This window comes from Cyanistes caeruleus, chromosome 38 (genome assembly GCF_971803275.1).
Source record: "Cyanistes caeruleus chromosome 38, bCyaCae1.hap1.1, whole genome shotgun sequence".
NCBI lineage: Eukaryota > Metazoa > Chordata > Aves > Passeriformes > Paridae > Cyanistes > Cyanistes caeruleus.
Window position 1 is genome coordinate 175,766 of NC_141739.1, and position 24,066 is coordinate 199,831.

Consider the following 24,066-nt stretch of genomic DNA (forward strand, 5'->3'; position numbering starts at 1 on the left):
CTCCCCAAATGACAGAAAACAGCCGAGACCCCTCCCCAAAACGGAGCATCCAAAGGCTTTTAATTCCCAAAAATTCCCAAAAAAAACCCGGGAAAGGGGAGGGGGACACCGGGGGGGAGGGGAGGGGGAGGGGCTGAATTTGGGGAGGGGTCCAGGCCCCTCCCCCCCCTCAGATTTTCTTCCGCTGCGGCCGAACCCTCGGGAAGAGCTGGGGGAGGGGAAGGGAGAAAGGTGAGACCCAAAAAATATCCCAAAATCCCCCAAAAGTATCCCAAAAAAACCCAAAAAATATCCCAAAATAACCCCAAAAATCCCCCAAAAATATCCCCAAAATCCCCAAAAATATTAAAAAAAAAACCCCAAAATATCCCAAAATTCCCTCCAAAGCCATGGAGGGGCTCTGGGACCCCCTCCCCAAATCCCCATTTCCCCCTCCCCAAATCTCCTTCACCTCCCTTTAGGTGACCCCCTGGGACCCCTCCCCCACCCCTGGGGACCCCTCCCCACCCCTGGGGACCCTCAGAGACCCCTCCCCACCCCTTGGGGACCCCCAGAGACCCCTCCCCACCCCTTGGGGACCCCCAGAGCCCCCTCCCCACCCCTTGGGGACCCCCAGAGCCCCCTCCCCACCCCCAGAGCCCCCTCCCCACCCCCTGGGGACCCCCAGAGCCCCCTCCCCACCCCTGGGACCCCTCCCCACCCCCTGGGGACCCTCAGAGACCCCTCCCCACCCCCAGAGCCCCCTCCCCACCCCCGGGGACCCCTCCTCACCCCGAAGTAGTTGCGGGGCACGTATCCCTCGTGGCCGTACAGGGACCCCCACCACCCCTTGGGGACCCCCAGAGCCCCCTCCCCACACCTTGGGGATCCTCAGAGCCCCCTCCCCACCCCTGGGACCCCTCCCCACCCCTTGTGGACCCCCAGAGACCCCTCCCCACCCCCAGAGCCCCCTCCCCACCCCAGAGACCCCTCCTCACCCCGAAGTAGTTGCGGGGCACGTATCCCTCGTGGCCGTACAGGGACCCCCACCACCCCTTGGGGATCCTCAGAGCCCCCTCCCCGCCCCTTGGGGACCCCCAGAGCCCCCTCCCCACCCCGGGGACCCCTCCTCACCCCGAAGTAGTTGCGGGGCACGTATCCCTCGTGGCCGTACAGGGACCCCCACCACCACTCGAGCTCCTCGGGGGGCTCCCGGCGCAGAACCGTCACCGGCTCCCCCTCCCGGAACGACAGCTCGTCCCCGAACTCGGCGCTGTAATCCCAGAGCGCGTACACCACGCCGCTGTTCAGCACCCCCATGCCCTGCTCCACCTCTGGGGAACCCAAAAAACCCCCAAATGTCACCAAAAACATGAAATTGTTACCCAGAAACCCCAAAATGTTACCCCAAAACTGCCCTGAAACCCCAAAACTGCCCCAAATTCCACACTGTAATCCCAGAGCGCGCACACCACGCCGCTGTTCAGCACCCCCATGCCCTGCTCCACCTCTGGGGAACCCAAAAAACCCGAAATTTTACCCCAAAATCCTCAAATGTTACCAAAAAATCCCAAATTGTTACACAAAACCTGCCCAAAATCCCGAATTGTTACCCCAAAACCGCCCCAAATCCCAAATTCCCCGCACACCACGCCGCTGTTCAGCACCCCCATGCCCTGCTCCACCTCTGGGGAACCCAAAAAACCCCAAATGTTACCAAAAAACCCGAAATTTTACCCAAAAACCCCAAATTCTTACCCTAAACTGCCCCCAAATTCCAAATAATTACTTCAAAACTGCCCCCAAAATCACAAATTGTTACTCCAAAACAACTCCAAAAGTACCCCCAGAACCCCAAACCCCCCTCCCAGTGCCCCCCCAGTGCCCCCCAGTTCCCCCCAGTCCCCCCAGTGCCCCCCAAACCCCTCTCCCAGTCCCCCCAGTTCCATTCCCAGTCCCCCCCAGTCCCATTCCCAGTGCCCCCCAGTGCCCCCCAGTCCCCCCCAGTCCCACCAGTGAGGTAACTGGAGCACTCAGATCCCCCCATATCCCCCATAACCATTAACCCCATACCCCAAACCACCCCAAACCCCCTCCCAGTGCCCCCCAGTCCCCCCCAGTCCCCCCCAGTCCCATTCCCAGTGCCCCCCAGTCCCCCCCAGTCCCCCCCAGTCCCCCCAGTGCCCCCCAGTCCCCCCAGTCCCCCCCAGTCCCCCCAGTCCCCCCAGTGCCCCCCAGTCCCCCCCAGTCCCATTCCCATTCCCAGTCCCCCCCAGTCCCCCCAGTTCCCCCAGTCCCCCCAGTCCCATTCCCATTCCCAGTCCCCCCCAGTCCCCCCAGTGCCCCCCAGTCCCCCCAGTGCCCCCCAGTCCCCCCAGTCCCCCCAGTCCCCCCCAGTTCCCCCAGTCCCCCCCAGTCCCCCAGTCCCCCCAGTCCCCCCAGTCCCATTCCCAGTCCCCCCCAAACCCCTCTCCCAGTCCCCCCAGTGCCCCCCAGTCCCCCCAGTCCCCCCACTCCCCCCAGTCCCCCCAGTCCCCCAGTCCCCCCCAGTCCCCCAGTCCATTCCCAGTCCCCCACTCCCCCCAGTGCCCCCCAGTCCCCCCAGTGCCCCCAGTGCCCCCAGTGCCCCCCAGTCCCCCCAGTCCCCCCAGTGCCCCCCAGTCCCCCCCAGTGTCTCCCAGTCCCCCCAGTCCCCCCAGTCCCCCCAGTCCCCCCCAGTGTCTCCCAGTCCCCCCAGTCCCCCCACTCCCCCCACTCCCCCCACTCCCCCCAGTCCCCCCAGTTCCCCCAGTCCCCCCAGTCCCACCAGTCCCATTCCCAGTCCCCCCCAAACCCCTCTCCCAGTCCCCCCAGTGCCCCCCACTCCCCCCAGTCCCCCCAGTCCCCCCAGTCCCCCCCAGTCCCCCCAGTCCCACCAGTGAGGTAGCTGGAGCAGTCGGCGTAGCCCTCGCGGTACGGGTCGCATTTCTCCACGGCCAGGCTGCCGTCGCTGCCCGTGGTGGCGAAAATCGCGGCGCCGTGCCGGACCAGGGCCACGCACACGCCGGTGTCGTTACAGGACGCTGCGCAGTGCAGGGGGGTCCTGGGGACACCCCAAAATCAGGGATTGACCCCAAAAACTGAGGGGACACCCCAAAATGTCAGGGATCCCTGGGGTTTGGGGGTCCCTGGGGTTATTGGGGTCACCAGGGCCACGCACACGCCGGTGTCGTTACAGGACGCTGCGCAGTGCAGGGGGGTCCTGGGGACACCCCAAAATGTCAGGGATTGACCCCAAAATGTCAGGGGACACCCCAAAAACTGAGGGGTCCCCGGGGTTTGGGGGTCCCTGGGGTTTGGGGGGGTTATTGGGGTCATTGAGGGGCTGGGGACCCCAATCAGCTGGGGAATGTTGGGATTCCCCCCATCCCCAGTGTCCCCGATGTCCCCAATGTCCCCAGTGATGTCCCCAATGTCCCCAATGTCCCCAGTGTCCCCAGTGTCCCCAGTGATGTCCCCAGTGTCCCCAATGTCCCCAGTGTCCCCAGTGATGTCCCCAATGTCCCCAATGTCCCCCTGTCACCATCCGTGGCTGTCAGGGGAGTTAACATTGGCCTATCCCCAGTGTCCCCAGTGTCCCCAATGTCCCCAATGATGTCCCCAGTGTCCCCAGCGATGTCCCCAGTGTCCCCAATGTCCCCAGCGATGTCCCCAAGTGTCACCATCCGTGGCTGTCGGGGGAGTTGACGTTGGCCTATCCCCAGTAATGTCCCCAATGATGTCCCCAGTGTCCCCAGCGATGTCCCCAGTGTCCCCAGGGATGTCCCCAAGTGTCACCATCCGTGGCTGTCGGGGGAGTTGACGTTGGCGCCGCTGGCGATCAGGAACTCCACGATGCCGTAGTTGCTGCCGCAGATGGCGTTGTGCAGCGCCGTGATGCCCTCGTCGTTGGGCTGGCTCGGGTCGTTCAGCTGGGGACAGCGGCTCCGTGTCCCCTGTGTCCCCTCCCTGCCACCCCCGTGTCCCCTGTGTCCCCTCCCTGCCACCCCTGTGTGCCCACTGTCCCCTCCCTGCCACCCCTCTGTCCCCTCCCTGCCACCACCGTGTCCCCTCTGCCCCCTCCCTGCCACCCCTGTGTCCCCTCACTGCCACCCCCGTGTCCCCTCACTGCCACCCCTGTGTGCCCACTGTCCCCTCACTGCCACCCCCGTGTCCCCTCTGTCCCCTCACTGCCACCCCCGTGTCCCCTCACTGCCACCCCTGTGTGCCCACTGTCCCCTCACTGCCACCCCCGTGTCCCCTCTGTCCCCTCACTGCCACCCCCGTGTCCCCTGTGTCCCCTCCCTGCCACCCCTGTGTGCCCACTGTCCCCTCACTGCCACCCCCATGTCCCCTGTGTCCCCTCACTGCCACCCCCGTGTCCCCTGTGTCCCCCCAATGTCCCCCCAATGTCCCCTCAGTGTCCCCCCAGTGTCACCTCTGCCACCGCCTGCTGCACCACGTCCAGCTCCCCGCTCAGGGCCGCGTCCAGCAGCAGCACCAGCGGGTTCAGCCCCCCCGTGTCCCCCCCAATGTCCCCCCAATGTCCCCAATGTCCCCCCAGTGTCCCCTCAGTGTCCCCTCAGTGTCACCTCTGCCACCGCCTGCTGCACCACGTCCAGCTCCCCGCTCAGGGCCGCGTCCAGCAGCAGCACCAGCGGGTTCAGCCCCCCCGTGTCCCCCCAATGTCCCCCCAATGTCCCCCCAATGTCCCCCCAATGTCCCCAGTGTCCCCCCAGTGTCACCTCTGCCACCGCCTGCTGCACCACGTCCAGCTCCCCGCTCAGGGCCGCGTCCAGCAGCAGCACCAGCGGGTTCAGCCCCCCCGTGTCCCCCCCAATGTCCCCCCAATGTCCCCCCAATGTCCCCAATGTCCCCCCAGTGTCCCCCCAGTGTCACCTCTGCCACCGCCTGCTGCACCACGTCCAGCTCCCCGCTCAGGGCCGCGTCCAGCAGCAGCACCAGCGGGTTCAGCCCCCCCGTGTCCCCCCAATGTCCCCCCCCGTGTCCCCCCAATGTCCCCCCAATGTCCCCAGTGTCCCCCCAGTGTCACCTCTGCCACCGCCTGCTGCACCACGTCCAGCTCCCCGCTCAGGGCCGCGTCCAGCAGCAGCACCAGCGGGTTCAGCCCCCCCGTGTCCCCCCAATGTCCCCCCAATGTCCCCTCAGTGTCCCCCCAATGTCCCCAATGTCCCCCCAATGTCCCCTCAGTGTCCCCCCAGTGTCCCCCCAGTGTCACCTCTGCCACCGCCTGCTGCACCACGTCCAGCTCCCCGCTCAGGGCCGCGTCCAGCAGCAGCACCAGCGGGTTCAGCCGCACCCGAGCCCCGGGGCGGCGCCGGGGGGAGGAGGGGTCCCGCAGGGCCGAGCGCAGCTCCTGCCACAGCGGGGACATCATTGGGGACATTGGGGACATCACTGGGGACATCACTGGGGACACCCTGGGACATTGGGGACATCACCCCGGGACACCGGGGACATCATCGGGGACACCTCGGGACACCGGGGATATCACCCGGGACATTGGGGACACTGGGGACATCACCTGGGGACACCCTGGACATTGGGGACATCACCCCGGGACATCCCGGGACACCCCGGGACACCGGGGACATCATCGGGGACACCTCGGGACACCGGGGACATCACTGGGGACACCCCGGGACATCACTGGGGACACCGCGTGACACCTCGGGGGGGTCTCAGAGGGATGGGGACACCCCGGGGGTCTCCAGGTGACACCGTGCGACACCTCAGGGGGGGGGTCCCCAACCCCCTCCCCCCCTCCCCTCCCCCACTCACCGTCACCTGTCCCCCCCCCGTCCCCGCCGCTGTCACCGGGGGTGACCCGGAGCTCTCCGCTGCCGGTGCCGGCGGCGGCGGCGGCGGTGGCGGTGTCCCCCCCTCGGCGGCGCCGCTGTCGCCCCCCGCAGCCCCGGGCCGGTGCAGGAGGCGCGGGATCAGCTGCCGGTAGTGGCGGGCCCGGTTGGGCGCGGCCGCGGGCCCGGGGCTCTGCTCCATGGAGCCCCGGCGCTTGAGGGGCCGCGGCATCTCGGCCAGGACCCGGCGGAGCTCCTGCAGCTCCGGGACCCCCCGCGCCCCCGGCGGCAGCAGCGGCTGCAGCCGCGTCGGGCTGAGCGGCCGCGCCTCGGGGGCAGCCTCGGGGGGACACTCCGGGGGTCCCTCGGGGGGACACTCCGGGGGTCCCTCCTGGGGACACTCCTGGGGACACTCCGGGGGTCCCTCGGGCTCGGAGCAGCGCAGGAGCCGCTCCAGGTCGGGGTCGTCGGGGGGAGCGGGGCGGGGAGGAGCTGGGGAGGGGGAGAAGGGGGTGAGGGAGGGGAGGGGAGACCCCGGGATTGGGGGGGAGGGAGGGGGAAGCCCCAGGGACCCCTCCCCAAAATTCCATTGTTACCCCCCAACCCCTCGAAATTCCCTTTTTTCCCCCCTCCCAAAATCTCCTTTTACCACCAAATTCCCTTTCTACCCCCCCAAAATCCCTTTTCCCCTCCCTAAATCCCCTTTTTCTCTCCCCAAATCCCCTTCCCCCTCCCCAAAATCCCCTTTTTGCCCCCCAAAATCCCCCTTTTTCCCCACAAAAATCCCTTTTTTTCCACCCCAACCCCCCCAAATTCCCCTTTTTTCCCCCAAAAAATCCCCTTTTTTCCCCCAAAAAATCTTTTTTTTTCCCCCAACCCCCCCAAAATCCCCTTTTTTCCCCCAAAATCCCCTTTTTGCCCCCAAAATTCCCCTTTTTCCCCAAAAAATCCCCTTCTTCTCTCCCCAAAATCCCTTTTTTCGCCCCAAAATTCCCTTTATTTCCTCCCAAAATCCCTTTTTCCCCCCAAAATTCCCCTTTTTTCCCCCCAACCCCCCCAAAATCCCCTTTTTTCCCCCAAAATCCCCTTTTTGCCCCCAAAATTCCCCTTTTTCCCCAAAAAATCCCCTTCTTCTCTCCCCAAAATCCCTTTTTTCGCCCCAAAATTCCCTTTATTTCCTCCCAAAATCCCTTTTTCCCCCCAAAATTCCCCTTTTTTCCCCCCCAACCCCCCAAAATCCCCTTTTTTTCCCCCCAAAATCCCTTTTTCCCCCCAAAATCCCCTTTTTTCCCCCCAAAATCCCCTTTTTCCCCCAAAATCCCCATTTTTCCCCCGAAAATTCCCCTTTTTTCCCCCCAACCCCCCCCAAAATCCCCTTTTTTCCCCCCAAATTCCCCCTTTTTCCCCCCAAAATCCCTTTTTTTCCCCCCAAACCCCCCCAAATTCCCCCTTTTTCCCCCCAAAATCCCCTTTTTCCCCCCAAAATTCCCCTTTTTTCCCCCCCAAACCCCCCCAAATTCCCCCTTTTTCCCCCCAAAATCCCCATTTTTCCCCCCAAAATTCCCCTTTTTTCCCCAACCCCCCCAAAATTCCCCTTTTTCCCCCAAAATTCCCTTTATTTCCTCCCAAAATTCCCTTTTTTTCCCCCCAACCGCCCCAAATTCCCCCTTTTTCCCCCCAAACCCCCCTCCCCCCCCACCCCCCCCTCTCACCTTCCCCCCCCGCCGCCCCTCCCTGGGCGGGGGTCGCCGCCGGCCCCTTTTGGGGTCCCCCCCTGCCCCCCCCCGCTCCGCTGGGGGCGGGGCTGGGGGCGGGGCCGCCCCCCCTGGCCCCTCCCCCCCCCTGCTCCCAGACCGCGCTCTGGAGGCGGAAAATGACGGAGAGGGGGAGGGGCTTGTGGCGGGGGCGGGGCCGCGGGGGGGGCACCGGGATGCGCGAGACCGGCGGGTGCCACCCCCGGGGGAGGCTCCGGGAGGCGGCGGGGGGCGAGCGGAAAAGGCCGGGGGCGACCCCGGGGGCCCCCCCGGGACCCCCGTCCTGGCGGCGCTCCGGGGAGGAGAGCTTGTAATTGCGGGGCAGGGTGGAGCTGTGCGCCTGAAAGGGTTAAAAATGGGGGAAAATGGGTTAAAATTGGGAAAAAATGGGGTTTGAAAGGGTTAAAAATGGGGTGGAAATGGGGTAAAATGGGTTAAAAATGGGATTAAAGAGGAGGAGAGCTTGTAATTGCGGGGCAGGGTGGAGCTGTGCGCCTGAAAGGGTTAAAAACGGGGGAAAATGGGTTAAAAATGGGTGAAAAAGGGAAAAAAATGGGGGAAAATGGGTTAAAAATGGTTAAAAAATGGGGTAAAAACGGGTTAAAATGGGTTTAAAAGGGAAAAAAATGGTTAAAAAATGGGTTTAAAAAGGCTTTAAAAAGGGTTAAAGGAGCGGTGATTTTATAATTTCGGGGCAAAGGGGAGATGTGAGCGGAGAAATGGTCCTTAAAGGGTTAAAAACGGGTGAAAAATGGGGTTAAAATGGGTTAAAATGGGTAAAAATGGGTTAAAAATGGGTTAAAAATGGGTAAAAAGGGTTTAAAAAGGATTAAAAAGGTTAAAAAGGATTAAAAATGTTTTTAAAAAGAGTTAAAAGCGTTTAAAAAGGAGTAAAAAATGAGTTAAAAAGGGTTAAAAATGGGTTAAAAAATCGGGATTTTGGTTTTTTTTTTGGTGGGATTTTTTTTTGGGTGACCCCTCCCCAATTCTTCATCCCAAAATTTTGAGCATCCCCAAAATTCCCGGCTGACCTTGGCGGGCGAATCCAGGCTGGATTCCCTCCAGAGCCCCAGGGGGGGCCTCGCCTGTCCCTCGGGGGTCCCTGAATTGGGGGAAAATTCCGATTATTGGGGACCCCCCCCCCCAAAAAAAAATTCAGTTAAAAAATTCGGAGACCCCAACCCAAAAAAAAAACCCCTAAAAAAACCCCAAAATTCCACCCAAAAAATCCCTTTTTCACCCTAAAGCTCCCCAAAATCCCCCCCAAAAACCCCAAAAACCCCCAAAAACCCCAAAAACTTCCAAATCCCCCCAAAATCCTTCAAAACCCCCCAAATCCCCCCAAAATCTTCCCCAAAATCCCCCAAAAGCCCCCCCAGGACCCCCCAAACCTCACTCAGGACGCCCCAGGACCCCCCCAAGCCCCCCCAAATCCCCCCAGGACCCCCCCCAGGACCCCCCAGGACCCCCCAGGACCCTCCAGGACCCCCCAGGACCCCCCAAATCCCCCCAGGACCCCCCCCAGTCCCCCCCAGGACCCCCCCAAGCCCCCCCAAATCCCCCCAGGACCCCCCCCAGGACCCTCTAGGACCCCCCAGGACCCCCCAGGACCCCCCCAAACCTCCCCAAACCCCCCCAGGACCCCCCGGGACCCCCCAGGACCCCCCCAAGCCCCCCCAAATCCCCCCAAGCCCCCCCAAATCCCCCCAGGACCCCCCCCAGGACCCTCCAGGACCCCCCAGGACCCCCCCAAGCCCCCCCAGGACCCCCCAGGACCCTCCAGGACCCCCCAGGACCCCCCAAATCCCCCCAGGACCCCCCAAACCCCCCCAGGACCCCCCACTCACGCTCGAAGCCCCCCGGTTTTTTCTCGTAGCTCACGTCCAGGTCCGACTCGTTCCAGATTTTGTGGGGTCTCCTTTTGAGGCTGGGGTCGTCTGGGGGGGGGGGGGAGGGGATGGAGACCCCCGGGGGGGGTTTGGGACCCCCGGGGGGGGGTTTGGGACCCCCCGGGAGGGGTTTGGGGACAAAGGGACAGAGACCCCCGGGTGTCCCAACCCCCCCCCCCCAGCACAGCCCAGCCCCTCCCCCCCTCCAAAGCCCCCTCCCCAAATGTCCCCCTCCCCAAATTGTCGCCCCCTCCCCAATTGTCGCCCCCTCCCAAATTGTCGCCCCCAGTCTCCAAATTGTCGCCCCCTCCCCAATTGTCCCCCCCGTCCCCAATTGTCCCCCTCCCCAAATTGTCGCCCCCTCCCCAATTGTCCCCCTTCCCCCAACTGTCGCCCCCCTCCCCAAATTGTCGCCCCCTCCCCAATTGTCCCCCTTCCCCCAACTGTCGCCCCCCTCCCCAAATTGTCGCCCCCTCCCCAAATTGTCGCCCCCTCCCCAATTGTCGCCCCCTCCCCACCTGTCGCCCCCTCCCCAGCTGTCGCCCCCTCCCCAATTGTCGCCCCCCTCCCCAAATGTCCCCCCCCTCCCCAATTGTCCCCCTCCCCAGCTGTCGCCCCCTCCCCACCTGTCGCCCCCTCCCCAGCTGTCGCCCCCTCCCCAATTGTCGCCCCCCTCCCCAAATTGTCGCCCCCGTCCCCTCACCCTGGGCCCAGAAGGTTCCGGGGGGGCCGCTCAGGCTCGGGTACAGCCCCTGCACCTCGTACGGGGGGGGGGCCGGGGGTCTCTCGGCCAGGAACGCCCCCTCCCCCCCCCTGGGCGACCCCCCGAGCCCCCCCGGGGGGAACTCGAAGGTTCGGGGGGGCCGTGGGGAGGGGGCTCTGCCCCCCCCCGGGCTGGGCACCGCCAGCACCTTGGGCCGGGGGGAGGGGGCGCGCTCGTCCCCCCCCAGGAAATGGGGCGGGGGTCTCGGCGAGCCGGGGCGGCCCAGGGGGTCGCCGAGACCCCCCCCCAATTCCAGCCCGTCCCCCAGGAGGCTCCGCCGGCCCGAGCGGCTCCTGCCGGGGCTGCCCTGCTCCTGGCCACGAGGGGGTTAAAAACGGCATCAGCCACCGCGGCTCGGGGAGGGGGCGCGGAGGAGCCCCCAGACCCCAAAAACCAGCGGGGGAGGAGGGGAGGGGTCGCACTTTGGGGGGGGGTCCGGGCCCGTCGCTCCAGAGCGATTCCAGCTGCCGGGAGAGCTCGTCCACCTTGGCCACGGCCGAGTCCAGCTCCACCTGCTTCAGGTCCATGTGCTGCATGGCCAGGGCTGGGGGGAGAGATTTGGGGGGGTTTGGGGGGGTCTGGGGGGGTCTTGGGGGGGATTCGGGGGGATTCAGGGGGATTTGGGGGGGTTTGGAATGGAGGGTTTGGGTCTGGGGGCCACGGCCGAGTCCAGCTCCACCTGCTTCAGGTCCATGTGCTGCATGGCCAGGGCTGGGGGGAGATTTGGGGGGGTTTGGGGGGATTTTGGGGGGTTTGGGGGGGTCTCGGGGGGATTTGGGGGGGTTTGGGGGTGTCTGGGGGGGATTTCGGGGGGTCTCGGGGGGATTTGGAATGGGGGAAATGGGTTTGGGGCGGGGATTTGTGTCGGGATTTGTGTCGGGGGTCGGGATTTGAGTCTGGGGTCGGGATTTGAGTCTGGGGTCGGGATTTGGGTCAGGATTTGTGTCGGGGGTCGGGATTTGAGTCTGGGGTCGGGATTTAGGGCGGGATTTGGGTCGGGGGTCGGGATTTGAGTCTGGGGTCGGGATTTGAGTCTGGGGTCGGGATTTAGGGCGGGATTTGGGTCGGGGGTCGGGATTGGGGTTGGGGGTCGGATTTGAGTCGGGGGTCGGGATTTGGGTCAGGATTTGTGTTGGGATTTGAGTCTGGGGTCGGATTTAGGGCGGGATTTGGGTCGGGGGTCGCGTTTGGGTCAGGATTTGTGTCGGGATTTGTGTCAGGATTTGTGTCGGGGGTCGGGATTTGAGTCTGGGGTCGGGATTTGAGTCTGGGGTCGGGATTTAGGGCGGGATTTGGGTCGGGGGTCGGGATTGGGGTTGGGGGTCGGATTTGAGTCGGGGGTCGGGATTTGGGTCAGGATTTGTGTTGGGATTTGAGTCTGGGGTCGGGATTTGGGTCAGGATTCGGGTCGGGATTTGGGTCTGGGGTCGGGATTGGGGTGAGGATTTGGGTCTGGGGTCCCGTTTGGGGCGGGGGTCCCGCTCACACTGGAAGGTGAGGTCCAGCAGGTCCTGGGCGCTGCGCAGGCGCTCGCTCGCCATCCTCAGCCCTGGGGGGAAATTCGGGGGGTCCTGGGGGTCCTGGGGGGTCCTGGGGGGCTTTGGGGGTCCCGGGGGGGCTTTGGGGGTCCCGGGGGGGCTTTGGGGGGTCCCGGGGGGCGGCACCTGGGGGGCTTTGGGGGGATTTCGGGGTTTTTTGGGGGGATTTTGGGGACTTTCGCGGTTTTTTCGGGGGATTTTGGGCGGTTTTGGGGTTTTTTTGGGGGGTCTGGGGTCTTTGGGGATTTTTTGGGGGGTCCCGGGGGGATTTGGGGACCCCGGGGGGGGCACAGGGAAGGGGGGGGCGGCACCTGAGGGGGTTTTTGGGGGGATTTTTGGGGTTTTTGGGGAGTTTTTGGAGACTTCGGGGCTTTTTTTTTTATTGGATTTTGGGTTTTTTTTTCGGGGATTTTGGGGTTTTTTGGGGGGGTTTTGGGTTTTTTTGGGGAGGGGTCTCAGGGCCTTTTTGGGGGGGGTTGGGGTCTTTTTTGGGGGGGATTTCGGGCTTTTTTTTAGTTTTTTTTTTTATATTTTTTGGGGTGAATTTCGGCTTTTTTGGGGCCATTTTCCCATTTTTGGGGTGGGGGGAGGGGCGGAGATTCCTGAGCTCATTTTGGGGGTGGGGGAGGGGCGGATTTTGGGGACCCCCCCCCCCCCCCCCCCCCCTTCCCCTCCCCCTCCTGGGAACGTCCCGAGCGGGACGAGTCGGGACCCGCTCGGCACAACCGGTAATTAACGCTAATTAATGCTAATGAACCCGGGGGAGGGGGAGGGGGAGGCCCCGCCCCTCCCCCCCAGGGCCAACGCCCCCCTCTCCCCTCCCCCACCCCAAAGGGACCCCGAAATTTTGGGGGGTCCGCGGGAATTTTGGGGATTTTTTTGGGATTTTTGGGAATTTTTGGGGAATTTTTTGGGATTTTTGGGGAATTTTATGGGAATTTTATGGGAATTTTTGGGGAATTTTATGGGAATTTTTTTGGATTTTTTTTTGATTTTTTGGGGAATTTTGGGGAATTTTATGGGAATTTTTGGGGTTTATTGGGAATTTTGGGGCGTTTTCCTGGGAATTTTTGGGGTTTCTTGGGATTTTTTGGGGGGGTCCCGTGGGAAATTTTTGGGATTTATTGGGAATTTTGGGGGGATTTAATGGGAAATTTTGGGATTCCCGTGGGAATTTTGGGGGGTTTAAAGGGAATTTTGGGGTTTCCATGGGAATTTTGGGGATTTCGTGGGAATTTTGGGGAATTTCCTAAAGATTTTGGGGATTTCCATGAATTTGGGTTTTTGTGGTTTTTTTTGGTGTTTCCGTGGGAATTTTGGGAATTTTTGGGAATTTTTGGGGATTTTTGGGAATTTTGGGAATTTTTGGGAAATTTTGGGGAATTTTGGGGAATTTTTGGGGGGAAGGGGAGAGGTGGGGGAGGGGGACCCAAACCCCGGCCGGGGGTCCCGGGGGTACCGGGGGTCCCGGGAAAGAGTCCCGGGAAATACCGGGGAGGGTCCCGGGGGTACCGGGGGGGTCCCGGGGGGTTCGGGTGGGTCCCGGGAAATACCGGGGGGGTCCCGGGGGGGTCCCGGGGGGTTCGGGTGGGTCCCAGGAAATACCGGGGAGGGTCCCGGGGGTACCTGGAGGGGTCCCGGGGGGTCCCGGGGGTACCGGGGGGATCCCGGAGGAGTCCCGGTAAATACCGGGGGGGTCCCGGGGGTACCGGGGGGGTCCCGGGGGGGTCCCGGGGAGGTCCCGGGGGTACCGGGGGGGTCCCGGGGGGTTCGGGTGGGTCCCGGGAAATACCGGGGGGGTCCCGGGGGTACCTGGAGGGGTCCCGGGGGGGTCCCGGGGGTACCGGGGGGATCCCGGAGGAGTCCCGGGAAATACCGGGGGGATCCCGGTGGGTTCAGGTTGGTCCCGGGTGGGTCCCGGGGAGGTCCCGGGGGTACCGGAGGGGTCCCGGGGGGTTCGGATGGGTCCCGGGAAATACCGGGGGGATCCCGGTGTGTCCCGGTGAGTCCCGGGGAGGTCCCGGGGAGGTCCCGGGGGTACCGGGTGGGTCCCGGGGGGGTCCCGGGTGGGTCCCGGGATGGTCTCGGGGGATACCTGAGAATACCGGGGGGGTCCCGGGGGGTTCAGGTGAGTCCTGGGGGGGTTCAGGTCGGTCCCGGGAAATACCGGGAGATCCCGAGGGGGCACCTGGAGGGGTCCCGGTGGGTTCAGGTGAGTCCCGGGAAATACCGGGGGGGTCCCGGGGGTACCGGAGGGGTCCCGGTGGGTCCCGGGTGGGTCCCGGGGGGGTCTCGGGGGATACCTGAGAATACCGGGGGGGGTCCCGGGGAATACCGGGGGGGTCCCGGTGGGTTCAGGTGAGTCCCGGGAAATACCGGGGGGGGTCCCGGGAAATACCGGGGGGGTCCCGGTGGGTTCAGGTGAGTCCCGGGGAATACCGGGGGGGGTCCCGGGAAATACCGGGGGGGTCCCGGTGGGTTCAGGTGAGTCCCGGGGAATACCGGGGGGGTCCCGGGGAATACCGGACGGGTCCCGAGGGGTTCAAGGTGAGTCCCGGGAGGTTCGGGTGTGTCCCAGAGGGGTCCTGGGGGTACCGGAGGGGTCCCGGGGGCTCCCGGGGAATAGCGGGGGATCCCGGGAGGGGTCTCGGAGGATTCCCGGGGGACACCGGAGGGGTCCCGGGAGGTTCAGGTGAGTCCCGGGGATACCGGGGGGGTCCCGGGGATACCGGGGGCCTCCCGGAGGGGTCCCGGCGGGTTCAGGTGAGTCCCGGGGGATACCGGAGGAGTCCCAGGGATACCGGGGGGGTACCGGGGGATACCGGGGGATACCGGGGGGGTCCCGGGGGGTACCGGGGGGGTCCCGGGGGATACCGGGGGGGTCCCGGGGGGTACCGGAGGGGTCGGGCGGGTGCCGGTGTCGTCCCCGCGGGCTCTCTCCGCCCAATTCCAGAGCGCTGGGTCACGCGGGGGAGGCGCGGGGGGGGCGCGGGGGGGGCCGCGCCCACAGCCCGGGGCTACCGGGGGTGGGGGCGGGGCCGGGGGGCGGGACCCGCGGGGAGGGAGGGGGGTCCCGGGATGGGGAGGGGTCCCACGGGAGGGGTCCCGGGAATGGGGAGGGGTCCCGGGATGGGGAGGGGACACAGTGGGGGGGTCCGGGAATGGGGAGGGGTCCCCACGGGACGGGGTCGGAGCCCAAAAAGGGGAGGGGTCCCACCGGGAATCCCACGGGAAACGAATCCCACGGGGGGGGGGGGGGGCGGATCCCGCTGGGAAAAAAATCCCAAAATCCGGGAGGGGGGAGGGGCGGTTCCCACGGGGGGGGGGGAAGGGGGAGGGGACTCCTAAAAAGGGGGAGGGGTCCCACGGGAACGCTTTGGGGGGCCCGACACCCAAACTTCCCGCCCCGCCCCCTGCCCCGTACCTGTAGCGCCGCTCCCTCCCAGCCCCGCCCCCCAACCCCGCCCGTCCCGTCCCGGTGCACGCCGGGAACTCCCCCGGGTCTCCCCTCCCCCACCCCGGTTCCCCCCCCGTCCCGGTTCCCCCCTCCCCCTCCCCCGAGCCCCCCCCGGGCCGGGGTCGTTCCGGGGGGTCTCTGTACCTTTAAATGCCCCGCGCGCGGGCCACGCCCACGCCCATTTCCTTGAATGAGGGGGCGTGGCCCGCGCGGTTGGCCCCGCCCAGGATCGGATCGTACCAAGTGCGCGGCGGGACGGGGGGGGAGGGGGCGGGGCCAGGCGGGCACGAGGCGGCGGCGGCGGCGGCATGGACGGTGAGGGGGGGGTTTGGGGGGATTTGGGGACATTTGGGGACATTTGGGGACATTTGGGGGGGTTTGGGGACATTGGGGGGGATTTGGGGACATTTGGGGGGGTCTGGGGACATTGGGGGGGGTTCTGGGGACATTGGGGGGGATTTGGGGACATTTGGGGGTCCCGGGGGACATTTGGGGACATTTGGGGGGGATTTGGGGACATCGGGGGGGCTTTGGGGACATCGGGGGTCGCGGGGGGGGCTGAGGGGACATTGAGGGGGACACGGAGGTGACACGGGAGGTGACACCGCTCTGTCCCCAGTGTCCCCAGGCCCGGTTCGGTTCCGGTGTCCCCCCGAGTTCGAGGCGGTGACACCGGAGGTGACACCGGGGGTGGCACCGGGGGGTGGCCCGGGGGGGGCGGCCCCGCTCGGGGGTCCCGGCTCGGAGCTGTGGCTGATCCGCGCCCCCAGAGACTTCTGTCCCCAGAGGTGACACCGGGACAGGGGGGACACCGGGGGGGGGTGACAGGGACATGGGGGGGGTTACAGGGACATGGGGGGGACACCGGGACAGGGGGGACACCGGGACAGGGGGGACACCGGGGGGGGACACCGGGGGGGGACAGGGACATGGGGGGGACACGGGGGGGACACTTGGGGACACGGGGGATGACAGGGACATGGGGGGGACACCGGGACAGGGGGGGACAGTGGGGGGTGACACCGGGGACAGGGTGACACCGGGGACAGGGGGACAGGGACATGGGGGGGACACGGGGGGGACACTTGGGGACATGGGGGGACACCGGGACAGGGGGGACAGTGGGTGGGGGGGACACTGGGGGGTGACACCGGGACGGGGGAGGTGACACAGGGAGTGACGATGGAGGGGACACGGGGGTGGGGGGGGACACGGGGGAGGGGACAATGGGGACATGGGAGGTGACAGTGCCCATGGGGAGGGGGTGACAATGGGGGGGTGACAATGGGGGGTGGGGGTGACAGTGACCATGGGGAGGGGGTGACAATGCCAAAAGTGGGGGGGTGACAATGACAGTGACCATGGGGGTGGGGGTGACAATGGGGGGGTGACAATGCCAATAGTGGGGGGGTGACAATGACAGTGACAGTGACAATGGGGGGGTGACAATGACAATGGGGGTTGACAATGACAATGGGGGGGTGACAATGACAATGGGGGGGTGACAATGACATTGACCATGAGGAGGTGACAATGGGGGGGGACAGTGACAATGGGGGGGGTGACAATGACAATGGGGGGTGACAATGCCAATGGGGGGGTGACAATGCCAATAGTGGGGGGGTGACAATGGGGGGGGTGACAATGCCAATGGGGGGGTGACAATGGGGGGTGGGGGTGACAGTGACAATGGGGGGGTGACAATGACAATGCCAATGGGGAAGGGGGTGACAATGACAATGCCTATGGGGGGGTGACAATGACAGTGACAATGGGGGGGGTGACAATGCCAGCAGTGTGTGTGTGTGTGTGGGGGGGGGGGTGGTCCCGATGTTGTCACCCGCACCGAGGTGACAACGCCACCCCCTCCCCTCCCCTCCCCTCCCCCCCCCAGCCTGGAGGGTCTCGCGCTGCCCCTGAGCGGCCTCGAGCGGCTCCGCGCCGGCGACAGCGCTGACGTCATCATCGGCGACATCCATGTCGGCGACAGCGACAGCGGCGGCGCCACCACCTTGGCGCTGCGGGGGGTCGGGGACTGTCCCCTGCTGCTGCTGCGCCCCTCCCCCCGCGGGGACACCCTGGTGACACCCGCGGGGTCCCTGAGCCTCGCGCGCCGCTTCCGGGGGGGCGCGGGGGGGAGGGGCGGGGGGGGGGAGGGGCGGGGGAGGAAGAGGAAGAAGAAGATGAAGAAAGGGGGGGAGGGGCCGCGGCTGGGGCATTAAAATGGATTTTATTGGGGGAGAAAAAAAATGGGAATTTGGGTTTTTTTTGGGGGGGTTTTGATTTATTTTGGGGTGTTTTGAGGCGATTTTGGGGTGTTTTGATGTATTTTGAATGATTTTGGGGTGTTTTGAGGCGATTTTGGGGTGATTTGGGGCGGTTTTGGGGCTCCTCAGGCGCTCTTGAGGAAGGGCTGGTGCAGAAAACGTCGAAAACGGGGAGATTTTGGGGTGTTTTGACGTATTTTGAATGATTTTGGGGTGTTTTGAGATAATTTTGGAGTGTTTTGAGGTGATTTTGGGGTGTTTTGAGGTGATTTTGGGGTGTTTTGAGGCGATTTTGGGGTGTTTTGAGGTGATTTTGGGGTGTTTTGAGGTGATTTTGGGGTGTTTTGAGGTGATTTTGGGGTGTTTTGAGGTGATTTTGGGGTGTTTTGAGGCGATTTTGGGGTGTTTTGAGGCGATTTTGGGGTGTTTTGAGGCGATTTTGGGGTGTTTTGAGGTGATTTTGGGGTGTTTTGAGGCGATTTTGGGGTGATTTGGGGCGGTTTTGGGGCTCCTCAGGCGCTCTTGAGGAAGGGCTGGTGCAGAACGTCGAAAAGGCGCTTGGCCTGGTGTGAGGGGAGGGGACACGGAGGTGACAAAGAGGCCACCAGGGTGTCCCCAGTGATGTCCCCAAGGTCCCTGTCATGTCCCCAGTGATGTCAGTGGTGTCCCCAATGCCCCCAAAGTCCCAAATGGTGTCCCCAATGTCCCCTGTGATGTCCCCAAGGTCCCCTGTGATGTCCCCAAGGTCCCCAGTGATGTCCCCAGTGTCCCCCATGGTGTCCCCAATGTCCCCTGTGATGTCCCCAAGGTCCCCAGTAATGTCCCCAGTAATGTCCCCCATGGTGTCCCCAAGTCCCTCTGTCCCTCACCTTTTGGGGTCCCACGCCGGGGCACAGGGACAGATCCTGGGGGGACGCGGCCGCCACGGCTGCCAGAGACTGAGGGGACAGCAGGGGACAGTTGGGGACAGCAGGGGACACTTTGGGGACAGCTGGGGACACTTTGGGGACAGCCCCGCTCACCCCGAAGGTGCCCAGCAGGGCCAGGGCGTCGCTCTTGTTGACGGATCTGACGCTGGTCAGGCAGTCGGAGACCTGGGGACAGCAGGGGACATGAGGGGACATGAGGGGACACACCTGGGGACAGCTGGGACACACCTGGGGACACCTGGGGACACCTGGGGACAGCAGGGGACATGAGGGGACACCTTGGGGACACCCTGGGACACAGCTGGGGACACCTGGGGACAGGAGGGGACACCTTGGGGACACCTGGGACACACCTGGGGACAGCTGGGGACATGAGGGGACACCTTGGGGACAGCTGGGACACACCTGGGGACAGCAGGGGACCTGAGGGGACACCTTGGGGACACCTGGGACACACCTGGGGACAGCAGGGGACATGAGGGGACACCTTGGGGACACCTGGGACACACCTGGGGACACCTGGGGACAGCAGGGGACACCTTGGGGACACCTGGGACACACCTGGGGACACCTGGGGACAGCAGGGGACACCTTGGGGACACCTGGGACACACCTGGGGACACCTGGGGACAGCAGGGGACACCTTGGGGACACCTGGGGACACCTGGGGACAGCTGGAGGGAGATGGGGACACCTGGGACACTTTTGGGGACATTTGGGGACATTTGGGGACATTCGGGGCCTGACCCGGGACAGGAAGTCGGGCTCCACGCGCTCCCGGAGGACCCTGGGGGCACTTTTGGGTACAATTAGGGACATTTTGGGGATATTTGGGTACATTTTGGGACATTTGGGGACATTTTGGGGACATTTGGGGACATTTTGGGGACATTTGGGGCCTGACCCGGGACAGGAAGTCGGGCTCCACGCGCTCCCGGAGGAGGTCGGGCGGTTTCTGCTCGTAGCACTTGAAGGTCTCCAGGTAGCGACCGCTCTCCTCCGCACTGGGGACATTTGGGGACATTTGGGGACGTTTTGGGTCATTTGGGGACATTTGGGGACGTTTTGGGTCATTTGGGGACGTTTTGGGTCATTTGGGGACACTTGGGGACACTTGGGGACGTTTTGGGACATTTGGGGACGTTTTGGGTCATTTGGGGACACTTGGGGACAATTTGGGGACAATTTGGGGACATTTTGGGGACATTTGGGGGAAATTTGGGACATTTTCGGGGAGATTTGGGGCCATTTTTGGGGTATTTTGGGCAGTTTCAGGACAGTTTTGGGGCCATTTTTTGGGCCATTTTTTGGCAGTTTTTAGGGCCATTTTTGGGCCATTTGGGGCAGTTTTTGGGGCAGTTTCTCGGGCAGTTTTTTGGGCCGTTTTGGGGCAGTTTTGGGCCATTTTTTGGCAGTTTTTAGGGCCATTTTGGGCCATTTTGGGGCAGTTTTGGGCAGTTTTGGCACCTCCAGGCCAGCAGCAAGGTGCAGTCGCTGAGGAGACAAATCCGGGCCAGGTCCTGCAGAGCCTGGAGGGGATCCCGCTGGAACAGGTGAGAGGGGACAGGTGAGACAGGTGAGAGGGGACAGGGACAGGTGAGACAGGTGAGACAGGTGAGAGGGGACAGGTGAGAACGGACAGGTGAGAACGGACAGGTGAGACAGGTGAGACAGGTGAGAACAGACAGGTGAGACAGGTGAGAGGGGACAGGTGAGACAGGTGAGAGGGGACAGGTGAGAACGGACAGGTGAGACAGGTGAGACAGGTGAGAACAGACAGGTGAGACAGGTGAGAGGGGACAGGGACAGGTGAGACAGGGACAGGTGAGAGGGGACAGGTGAGACAGGTGAGAGGGGACAGGTGAGAGGGGACAGGTGAGACAGGTGAGACAGGTGAGAACAGACAGGTGAGACAGGGACAGGTGAGAGGGGACAGGTGAGAGGGGACAGGGACAGGTGAGAGGGGACAGGTGAGACAGGTGAGAGGGGACAGGTGAGAGGGGACAGGTGAGAACAGACAGGTGAGAACGGACAGGTGAGAACGGACAGGTGAGACAGGTGAGACAGGGACAGGTGAGAGGGGACAGGTGAGACAGGTGAGAGGGGACAGGGACAGGTGAGAGGGGACAGGTGAGACAGGGACAGGTGAGACAGGGACAGGTGAGAGGGGACAGGGACAGGTGAGAGGAGACAGGTGAGGGACAGGGACAGACGGACACGGTGGCAATGCCAAGGTGACAGTGCCAAGGTGACAAAGGTGACAGTGCCAGCTCACCACGTCCACCTGCAGCAGCAGCACCTGGAGGCCGAAGCTCCGCCCCAGAGCCCGGAGCCGCTCGTGGATGTACTCGGGGTGCAGCTGGTGGTACCTGAGACTGGGACAGGAGCACACCTGGGACAGCTGGGGACAGCTGGCACACCTGGGGACACACCTGGGGACAGCTGGGGACACCCTGGGAACACATCTGGGACACCTGGGACAGCTGGGGACACCTGGCACACCTGGGGACACACCTGGGGACAGCTGGGGACACCTGGGGACAGCTGGGGACACCTGGCACACCTGGGGACACACCTGGGACACCTGGGGACAGCTGGGGACACCTGGCACACCTGGGGACACACCTGGGACACCTGGGGACAGCTGGGGACACCTGGCACACCTGGGGACACATCTGGGACAGCTGGCACACCTGGGGACACCTGGCACACCTGGGGACACACCTGGGGACACATCTGGGACACCTGGGAACACCTGGAACAGCTGGGGACACCCTGGGAACACACCTGGGACACCTGGGGACAGCTGGGAGAACTTGGGGACACCTGGAACCCAGTCCAGAACACTCTAGAACCCAGTCTAGAACCGAGTCTAGAACCCGATCTAGAACCGATCTAGAACCGAGTCTAGAACCTCTAGAACCGAGTCTAGAACCTGATCTAGAACCGAGTCTAGAACCTCTAGAACCCGATCTAGAACCGAGTCTAGAACCCAGTCTAGAACCCTGGGGACACCTGGGGACACCTGGAACCCACCTGGGGACACCTGGACACACCTGGGGACACCTGGAACACACCTGGGGACACCTGGACACACCTGGGGACACCTGGAACACACCTGGGGACACCTGGAACACACCTGGGGACACCTGGAACACACCTGGGGACACCTGGAACACCTGGAACACACCTGGGGACACCTGGAGCACACCTGGGGACACCTGGAACACACCTGGGGACACCTGGGGACACCTGGACACACCTGGGGACACCTGGAACACACCTGGGGACACCTGGGCTCACCTGAGGAAGAGGGCGCAGCTGCTCTGGCCCAGGACGTAATCGGGAACGACGTCCCCGAACTCCCAGGGAACGTTCCGGATGAACCTGAGCACCGGGTTCCCGCGCTGGGGGGGGGCATGTCGCGACATGAGCCAGGGAACGTCAGAAACCCCCCCCCATGTCGTGACATGAGCCAGGAACCCCCGATATCGGGATCAGAACCCCCCCATGTCGCGACATGGCCCCGCCCACTGCGATACCAGGATCAGACACCCCCCCCCATGTCGCGACATGGCCCCGCCCACTGCGATATCGGGCTCAGACACCCCCCCCCCATATCGCGACATGGCCCCGCCCACTGCGATACCAGGATCAGACACACCCCCCCCCCATATCGCGACATGGCCCCGCCCACCTGTCGAGGGCTGACGATGATGCTGCTGCTCTTGGTGCCCGGTTTGAGCACGGGCAGGGCCGGCACCTCCCGGTTCTGATCCCGGTTCTGATCCCGGTTCTGGTCCCGGTTCTGGTTCTGATCCCGGTTCTGATCCCGGTTCTGGTCCCGGTTCTGGTCCCGGTCCCGGTTCTGGTCCCGGTTCTGGTCCCGGTCCCGGTTCTGGTCCCCGGGGCTTGGGAGGGGTCCCGGAGGTCCCGAGGGGGTGGTTCCGGTGGGTTCGGGATCCTGGTCCCGGTTCTGTTCCCGGTCCCGGTCCCGGTTCTGTTCCCGGTCCCGGTCCTGGTTCTGTTCCCGGTCCCGGTCCCGGTTCTGTTCCCGGTCCCGGTTCTGTTCCCGGTCCCGCTCCCCTCGGTTCCGCTCCGGTCCCGGCTGGGCCCTCCCGGTGCTGCCCGAGCCCCGCACCACGAACTCGGCGTAAGAACCGGCAGCGGGCGGAACCGGTACCGGTACCGGTAGCGGGGGGGGCGCGGCGCTGGCTCGGAACAGCGACGGGACCTGGCGGGAACCGGGGAGGGGGGAGGGGAACAGCTCCGGTCACCGGGACCACCCCCGGTGTCACCCCCGGTCCCTTCCCGGTCACCTCCATCCCGGTTCCGGTCCCTCCCCGGTCACCCCGGGGTCCCCTCACCCATTCCCGGTGTCACCCGAGGTGTCCCCGGTCCCTCCCGGTCCCTCCCCGGTCCCTCCCCGGTGTCCCCTCGCCCATTCCCGGTGTCACCCGGGATGTCCCCGCTCACCCCCGGTCCCTCCCGGTGTCCTCCGGTGTCCCCCGGTCCCTCCCGGTGCCCCCCCAGCGATGTCCCCGGTCCCTCCCTGATGTCGCCCGGTGTCCCCGGTCCCTCCCCGGTGTCCCCGGTCCCTCCCGGTGTCCCCCCCCCGATGTCCCCGCTCACCCCCGGTGTCCCCCGGTGTCCCCCGGTCCCTCCCCGGTCCCTCCCGGTGTCCGTCCCCCCCCCCCCCCCCGCCGGTACCGGGGGTTCCTCGGGCCCCTCCTGCCGAATCGTGAAACGGCGCCGCTTCCCCGCCGGTTCCGGTGCCGCTGCCGGTGCCGCTCCCGGTTCCGGTGCCGCTGCCGGTGCCGCTGCCGGTGCCGGTTCCGGTGCCGGTGCCGGGTGAGCGGCGGAGCCGGGATTTGGATCCGGGTCCGGCTCCATGGCGAGGTTCGACGGTCCCGGAGCCGGTTCCGGGGTCCCGGGTTCGGTTCGGGGGTCCCGGGTTCGGTTTGGGGGTCCCGGGTTCGGTTTTGGGGTCCCGGAGCCGCCGCGCGCGCCCCGGCCCCGCGGAAGGGGCGTGGCCAATTCCCGCTCTCCCGATTGGCCCGCGGAGCTGTCAATCAAATCACGGCCCACGCCTCCTTTAACGGTCAGTGGGGAGGGGCGGGGCCTGCGCGCGCCGGTGGGCGGGGCCACGGGGACACCGGGGGGGAGAACAGGGTCCCGGTTCCGGGTTTCCGGTTCCGTTCTGGGGTCCCGGTTCGGGGGTCCCGGTCCCGGGATCGAATCCCGAACTCCCCAAGCCCCGCCCCTCTCAAGTCCCGCCCCCTCCCGCTTGACCGACAGCTCCACCCGCCAATGGGAGCGCCCGCTCCAGGTCACGTGACTGGGGAAAGGCGGAGAGACCCCCCCCCCCCGGACCCCCCCCAAAATTCCCGGGACCCCCCAAATTATGGGGAAAAAAACCCCGAAAAGAGGGAAAAAAACTTGGGAAAACCCCCCCGGAAATTTGGGAAAATTCCCCTAAAAGTGGGAAACCCCCCCCCAAAAAACCGGGAAAATCCCAAATTGGCGGGAAACACCCCCCAAAAAATTGGGAAAATCCCTGAAAAAGTTGGGAAAGGCCCCAAAAAAAGTGGGAAAAGTGGGAAAACCACCCCGAAAAGTGGGAAAATACCTGAAAAAGCTGGGAAAAACGCCC

General features: G+C 64.5%; 3 protein-coding genes across 3 annotated transcripts; 1 reads left to right on the forward strand and 2 right to left on the reverse strand.

Moving 5' to 3' along the window:
- Positions 1-36: 36 nt before the first annotated feature.
- Positions 37-14,779, reverse strand: PPP1R13L (protein phosphatase 1 regulatory subunit 13 like). Its single transcript, XM_086872023.1, has 14 exons — positions 14,656-14,779; positions 13,856-13,948; positions 11,709-11,771; positions 10,645-10,766; positions 10,163-10,535; positions 9,418-9,507; positions 8,602-8,672; positions 7,500-7,910; positions 5,846-6,321; positions 5,237-5,438; positions 3,796-3,929; positions 2,895-3,061; positions 1,114-1,313; positions 37-208 (listed from the first exon to the last, which is right to left on the reverse strand). Exons 3-14 carry the CDS (start codon positions 11,761-11,763, stop codon positions 170-172), a joined length of 2,340 nt encoding a protein of 779 aa, XP_086728149.1. The 5' UTR covers positions 11,764-11,771; positions 13,856-13,948; positions 14,656-14,779; the 3' UTR covers positions 37-169.
- Positions 14,780-15,427: 648 nt separating this feature from the next.
- Positions 15,428-17,439, forward strand: POLR1G (RNA polymerase I subunit G). Its single transcript, XM_086871935.1, has 3 exons — positions 15,428-15,532; positions 15,837-16,005; positions 17,112-17,439. The coding sequence occupies exons 1-3, from the start codon at positions 15,526-15,528 to the stop codon at positions 17,437-17,439; spliced, it is 504 nt and encodes a 167-aa protein (XP_086728061.1). The 5' UTR covers positions 15,428-15,525.
- Positions 17,429-23,475, reverse strand: ERCC1 (ERCC excision repair 1, endonuclease non-catalytic subunit). The gene is made up of 9 exons (XM_086871934.1): positions 23,124-23,475; positions 22,111-22,647; positions 21,717-21,820; positions 20,689-20,788; positions 19,881-19,957; positions 19,318-19,417; positions 18,507-18,578; positions 18,354-18,422; positions 17,429-18,047 (listed from the first exon to the last, which is right to left on the reverse strand). Exons 1-9 carry the CDS (start codon positions 23,304-23,306, stop codon positions 17,997-17,999), a joined length of 1,293 nt encoding a protein of 430 aa, XP_086728060.1. The 5' UTR covers positions 23,307-23,475; the 3' UTR covers positions 17,429-17,996.
- Between the last annotated feature and the right edge of the window lie 591 nt (positions 23,476-24,066).

Coding starts and splice junctions, on each gene's coding strand:
- PPP1R13L (XM_086872023.1), bottom strand. CDS start 11,763: ATGGCGAGCGAGCGCCTGCGCAGCGCCCAGGACCTGCTGGACCTCACC. Junction 9,508..10,162: donor CGGAACCTTCTGGGCCCAGG/GTGAGGGGACGG, acceptor CCCCCCCCCCAG/ACGACCCCAGCCTCAAAAGG. Junction 3,930..5,236: donor TGCAGCAGGCGGTGGCAGAG/GTGACACTGGGG, acceptor CGCTGTCCCCAG/CTGAACGACCCGAGCCAGCC.
- POLR1G (XM_086871935.1), top strand. Junction 16,006..17,111: donor AGAGACTTCTGTCCCCAGAG/GTGACACCGGGA, acceptor TCCCCCCCCCAG/CCTGGAGGGTCTCGCGCTGC.
- ERCC1 (XM_086871934.1), bottom strand. CDS start 23,306: ATGGAGCCGGACCCGGATCCAAATCCCGGCTCCGCCGCTCACCCGGCA. Junction 19,958..20,688: donor TGCTGCTGCAGGTGGACGTG/GTGAGCTGGCAC, acceptor CACCTGTTCCAG/CGGGATCCCCTCCAGGCTCT. Junction 18,423..18,506: donor CCCTGCTGGGCACCTTCGGG/GTGAGCGGGGCT, acceptor CTGTCCCCTCAG/TCTCTGGCAGCCGTGGCGGC.